Source organism: Cebus imitator, unplaced genomic scaffold, assembly GCF_001604975.1.
Source record: "Cebus imitator isolate Cc_AM_T3 unplaced genomic scaffold, Cebus_imitator-1.0 Scaffold905, whole genome shotgun sequence".
Classification (NCBI taxonomy): domain Eukaryota; kingdom Metazoa; phylum Chordata; class Mammalia; order Primates; family Cebidae; genus Cebus; species Cebus imitator.
In genome coordinates, this window is record NW_016108220.1 from 176,299 (window position 1) to 181,858 (window position 5,560).

Genomic DNA, 5,560 nt, shown 5'->3' on the forward strand with positions numbered 1-5,560 from the left:
TAAAAATATGGCTAAGAAAATGAGAAGGCAAACCATACAATGGAAGAAATTATTCATAATACAAGTATTTTACAAAATAATCATATCCAGAATAGAAGAACTCATACAATTCAGTAATGAAAAGAAAGTATTTTCCAATACTGGGTAGAAGACTTGAACTTGAAAAGACACCTCACAAAAAAAGTTTCAAAGTCCATGAAAAGGTACCCAAAATAGTCATCAAAGAAATGGGAAATAAACTAAAATGAGGGAACCATTTCCATCTAGTGAAATGGCTAAAATAAAAATACAAACCATACCAAGATGAATTGCCAAGAATGTGGAATGTTCAGAATACTGAACATTCTCATGTACTTCTGGTGGAAAAGTAAAATGGTGCAACTCTAGAAAACTGGTAGTTTATTGAAAGCCAAACATACACCTATGTTGTTACTCAATCCTTCTGCTCCTAGGCATTCACTGAAGACAGGTTAAGGTGTATGTCCTTACAAAAGACTTGTATAGACTGGGCATGGTGGCTCATGCCTGTAATCCCAGCACTTTGAGAGGTCAAGGTGGGTGGATCAATTGGCGCCAGGAGTTTGAGACCAGCCTGGGCAACACGGTGAAACCCCATCTCTATAAAAAAAATACAAAAATTAGCCAGGTGTGATGGTGGGCATCTGTAGTCCCAGCTACTCAAGGGTGGGGACTGAGGTGGGAGGATTGCTTGAGCCTGGGAGGTGGAGACTGCAGTGAGCTGTGATTGCACCACTGCACTCCAGCCTGGGTGACAGAGTGAAACCCTGTCTCAACAAAAAAAAAAAAAAAAGAAAAAAAAAAGAAAAGAAAAAAGACTTGTACATGCGTATTCACAGCAGCTTTAATCATAATTGTGCCATATTGGAAACAATCCAAATGTCTACCATAGATAATGGAGAAATAAACTGTGGTAAAATCATGCACTAGCATACTACTCGGTGATAAAAAGGCATCAACTGTTGATACACCTGATAACATGGATGAATCTCAAAAACATTAGGTTGAGCAGAAGGCGCTATAGAGTACACAACAGAGTACATATTGTATTATTCCATTTGTGTGGAGTTCAAGAATAGGTGAAATGAATCGATGGTGATAGGAATGAGTATGGCTTTTTCTTGGGAGAGTGATTAGAAAGGGACCTTTCTGGGTGAAGGAAATTCTCTGTATCCTGACTGATTGGGTTGATGATTACATAAACACATTTGTAAAAACTCCTCAAACTCTACACTTAAGATCTGTGCTTTGTGCTGTCCATAAGTGGTACTTCAATTAAAGGAGAGAGAATAAGGGGAGAGGAAATGGAGACAGTTAAGTATAGGGCAACTGTATTTTGAGGTCTTCCTGGGAGGAATGCAGAGAAATGAGCCAAGTAATTAGAGGCAAAATGGAAACCGTGTGTGTGTGTGCGCCCATGTGTGTGCACCTGTGTGTGCTCATGCATGTGTTCCCATGTCTGCATGTGTACGTGTCCATGTGTGTTGGAAATTACAGAGCAAAGACCTTCAGTAGAAGACAAGTGAAGGAATGTAAGATAAATATGCATGGATTGTCTTGAAAGCCAGAAATTAGCCTTCTTTTGTTGGTCTCCAGACGATTGAACCAGGGTCAATGAGAGAAAGTCCCAACAAGGTAGATCTTGGCTGAATAGAGAGGACTTTTTTTGAGAAGTAGAACTATTGCCTTCTCAGACGTGAGCTATTCATCACTAGGGATGAGCACTGTTGTAGCAGAAAATTCCAGCCTCAAATGAGGAAGGGGGAAGTGAGGCTGGCTTAGGTAGCCTCTTGTCTCTGAGCTGTCCCACCCCTGGATCTAGACATCCAAGGCTTGATAGGTGGGGATGCAGAGGCAGCCCCCTGCTCCATGCTGCATGCATGCCTGACCCTCTCTGACCCTTTGTCAGATGCTGGCACACCTGTCTACTTCTACGAGTTTCAGCACTGGCCCCAGTGCTTTGAAGACATGAAGCCAGCTTTTGTCAAAGCCGACCACGCTGATGAAGTCCACTTTGTGTTCGGTGGTGCCTTCCTGAAGGGTGACATTGTTATGTTCCGTAAGGGACTGGCCTCTCCCCACAGTTCACATGAAGCCCTCTGCTTACCCCACCTCTGTGCAAGAGCCCGGAGGACTTCAGGGCTGGCATTTAATCACCTCTCTGGTTTACAGGCAGACATAACCTTTCTCTGGAAAATGCCCTCACTTCTGTTTTTAGAAGCCAAGATGAAAAAGCTCTGTGACAGTTGCTTGATGAGGGCTTCTCTTTGTACTGAAACCTGAAGGTGTGGCCACTTCAGGGCACTCAAGCAATCTAAATAATTTTAAAAAAATATATAGTAGAACCATTTTCTTCCTTTTCTTTGACCACTGGTCTTACCCTCCCTCCCCTTCCCAGAAATCCCATGAGGCCACAACCTGGGGCTTTAGGAGGCAAGGACCATGTTTTTCATAATTCCAGCTCAAAGTGGTCTGCACCCAGATGAGTTTGTGTAAATGCTTGTGAACTGTTACTTGTGATGTTAGCTCACTTATTCTTAAATTTATGACATATTTGGTGCCTAAAATAAACCAATCAGATGAGGTTATCAGTAGAAAAAAATTATAGGGAAAATTACACACGGAGCAATCACAAAAATATTTAGTTTAAAACATCACAAATACAGGCTCTTAACTTATTCACACTGGCCTCTTGACCACAAGGACAGAACGTTCTATATAGAGTATGTTGGTGCACTGTGGTTTATTCATTATTTCAGTTTTTCATTCTCATCTTACAACACAGATAATAATAGAATTTCCTCCTAGGTTGTCCTAAGGATTAAATGAAATAAGCCCCATAAAGTATAGAGTGAATACCTAATAAATGTCACTGTTATTACTCGTCAGCCATTCCCGAGGCCATTCTATGTAATGGTACATGGACTCCCTAAACTGGAAAAAGTGAACAACATATGTATCAAAGGGTTAAATTCCTTGATGTCTAAAGAGCTCCTAAAATTAAAAAGAAAAGAACAACCTAATTGAAAACTGGGTAACAGATATGAACAGTTTATGGAAAAAGAAACACAACCTCCCTCATAACAAGAGAACTGCAGACCGACCTTAGCTGAGGAGTTATTTTTCATGAATCAAGGTTGGGAAAAACAAAGCACTTAAAATAATGTATTCAAGCAGGTGTGAGAAACAATTTTATACATTAATAGAGAAGTCTGTCGACATTTAAAATGCACGTAAGGCTGGGCATGGTGGCTCACACCTGTAATCCCAGCACTTTGGGAGTCCGGGGTGGGAGGATTGCTTGAGTCCAGGAGTTCCAGACCAGGTTGGGCAACATAGTAAGACCCCCTCTCTACAAAAAAAATAAATAAATAAACAAAATGAGCCAGGCATGGTGGAACATACCTGTAGTCCCAGCTACTCAGGAGGCCGAGGTGGGAGGATCACCTCAACCCAAGAGTTCAAGGCTGCAGTAAGCTGCATGCTCCTGCACTCCAGTCTGGGCAACAGAGTGAGACCCTGTCTCAAAAATTGTTTTTCTTTTCATAAAATAAAAAAATGCATGTAGTCTTAGCTGGGTATGGTGGCTCATGCCCAGGATGCCAGCACTTTGGGAGGCTGAGACAGGAAGAATTGCTTGAGCCCAGGATTTGGAGGTTGCTGTGAGCTATGGTCATGACACTGCACTTCAGCATGGGTGACAGAGTGAGACTGCATCTTTAATAAAAGATAAAAAACCTAGAATAAAATGCATGTTGTTTTTAGCCTGGCAATTCTAGAGCTTTTGTGTAATTATACTTCCACATGTGCAAAAGTATATGTGCACACTCACATATTCCTTTTACTAGCAAAAGATTGAAAACATGACACATAAATTACAATTATATATAATTGCATATAAATATATATTTATATAGTACATGTTCATAAAACAACAAATGGCAGTTTAATAGGTGACAAGTCCTATAGGTGAGATAATTTTAATAGACAGAGCAATATGTAGAATATGTATCCAGTCTACTGCCAGATATGTAGAAGGTGTCTGCTTACACCTTGGTACCTGCAGAGCCTGTCTTTGGGAAGGTGCCTCTGAGGCTCATCACTGGGTGTCTGGAGGGAAGAGATGAAAGGGAAACATTTTCATTGTGTATTAGATGCTTTTTCTGCATTTTGGACTTTGCACTTTTTAAATAAAGAAATACAGAAAGTAATTGTAAAAATATGTGTGGGAGGAGGGAGGCAGAGGAAGAGAGAAAAGGAAGAGAGGGAAGAGAGAGAGAAGGATGAGAGAGAGAAAAGAAAGAGAAGGGAGAGAGAGGAGAAAAAGAGAGAGGGAAGAGAGATGGAAGAGAGAGATGGGGAGAGAGAAAAGAGAGAAGGAGGGAGAACAAAAGAGAAAGAAGAGAGGGAAGGAAGAGAGAGGGGAGGAAGAGAGAAGGAAGAGAGGAGGGAGAGAGGGAAAGAAGGGGGGGAGGAGAACAGAAAGAGAGAGAGGGAGCAAGCTGGTCTGTGTCCCCAGGGAACCTGCGGCCTCATGGGACTGTCTGCAGGAACACGAGGTGGACAGGGAAGATGTGTGTTCAGCTTCTACCATTTGGAAACCACGGTTCCTTGGGAAGGACCCAGTTGCTCTGAGCCTCAGTATCTGCATGTATAAAATGGGTACAGTGACTTGGTAGGTTTGTAAGGATCCAATGGGAGAAGGGGTGTGAAAGGGATTCATCAAATACAAGGCACTCAGGGCTTCCCCAGCCTCACAGCGCCTCAGCGTTTTGTGATGATCTTCTTCAGAAGGAGCCACAGAGGAGGAGAAGTTGCTGAGCCAGAAGATGATGAAATACTGGGCTAACTTTGCTGGAACCGGGTAAGTAAACCTCCCAGTCTCCCCCATGCCAGGGCCTGGGGTGTCAGGAGGAAAATCTCACCCCTGTTTCTGCTCTCCCTTCCAGGAATCCTAATGGGGATGACCTGCCTCTGTGGCCGGCCTATAATCTGACAGAGCAGTACCTGCAGCTGGTCTTGAACATGAGCCTCGGACAGAGACTCAAAGAGCGGCGGGTGCAGCTTTGGACCAGCACCATCCCCCTGATCCTGTCTGCCTCCGACACGCTCCACAGTCCTCTTTCCTCCCTAACCTTCCTCTCCCTCCTCCAGCCTTTCTTTTTCTCTTGTGTTCCTTGAGAAGTTATCTTTCTGTGATTTTAGTTTTCCTTCTCCTCCTGCAGTTTTTCCCACGATCATTAACTTCTTTCCAAGTTCAGCTGCTTTCTATGGGGATCTTTGCAGAACAAGCCACTTTCGCTGATATTTTATGGACTTAGGAATGTTCTTTATGGAATTCTTTTCAACATGAAAAAATACAATTTGTCTTGGAAGGCAACAAGATTTATTCAATACATTTGGAGGAGAGCTGGCCTATTAGTTGTCATAATAATGGTCTTGTAACTCATATGAAATAAAATCAGAATGTAAAATATGTATAAGGGGGCAGAATTTAATTCTCTGCTGATAACTCTTCCCCCACCCCCAGAACCCACTTTCT

At 42.5% G+C, this 5,560-nt stretch overlaps 1 protein-coding gene across 1 annotated transcript in view; it reads left to right on the forward strand.

Moving 5' to 3' along the window:
* Positions 1-5,245, forward strand: part of CES5A (carboxylesterase 5A) — a 29,027-nt gene extending 23,782 nt beyond the window's left edge. The window contains 3 exon segments of the mRNA XM_017520909.2: positions 1,928-2,077; positions 4,810-4,882; positions 4,968-5,245. Coding sequence (XP_017376398.2) covers positions 1,928-2,077; positions 4,810-4,882; positions 4,968-5,199 — 455 coding nt within the window. The 3' untranslated portion in view covers positions 5,200-5,245.
* Positions 5,246-5,560: the final 315 nt, after the last annotated feature.